General features: G+C 39.6%; 1 protein-coding gene across 1 annotated transcript in view; it reads right to left on the reverse strand.

Moving 5' to 3' along the window:
• The window catches only part of LOC102192459 (gastrin-releasing peptide receptor-like), a 9,269-nt gene extending 9,003 nt beyond the window's left edge, over window positions 1-266 (reverse strand). Inside the window, exon 1 of the mRNA XM_005724350.1 lies at window positions 192-266. Coding sequence (XP_005724407.1) covers window positions 192-266 — 75 coding nt within the window. The remainder of the gene's footprint in view (window positions 1-191) is intronic.
• Between the last annotated feature and the right edge of the window lie 204 nt (window positions 267-470).

Raw genomic sequence — 470 nt, forward strand, 5'->3', positions numbered from 1 at the left:
TGGAAGAGAACTGGAGCGTGAATGATAAGTAAGTGCCTTGTATTTGTTTGTTCTATGGTTGTAACGTATCATATACTTGCCTATGTACATTGTGTGATGCTTTTATAGAGTTTTCCAGCGGTTTGTGTAGCCACGAGACACTGTATATTCACGCTGATTTGACCAAAATGGCGCTACCCTTGTGAACTGACCTGCCCAAAGTAAAGATGGACTCTATCCCTGTGCAGCAGCCCATTATTGTCCACCAGGGGGTGGGGTTTAGTCATTTTCGAATTAGACTTTCTGTTCAACCCTTTCCGTATTATTTAGACCAGTTTGGTTGACTTTAAATGTTTGCTAATTGTAATTTCTGTTATTTTACAGAACCACACACATACATATACTCACACGAATTCACTTCTGGAGATGTTTTGGATTAAAGGAACCCTAATTATCATTGCTGTGGACCCTCTCTTTCATCATATAAGTCA

This window comes from Pundamilia nyererei, unplaced genomic scaffold, assembly GCF_000239375.1.
Source record: "Pundamilia nyererei isolate P.nyererei 1_Seehausen unplaced genomic scaffold, PunNye1.0 scaffold00011, whole genome shotgun sequence".
Taxonomy (NCBI): Eukaryota; Metazoa; Chordata; class Actinopteri; order Cichliformes; family Cichlidae; genus Pundamilia; species Pundamilia nyererei.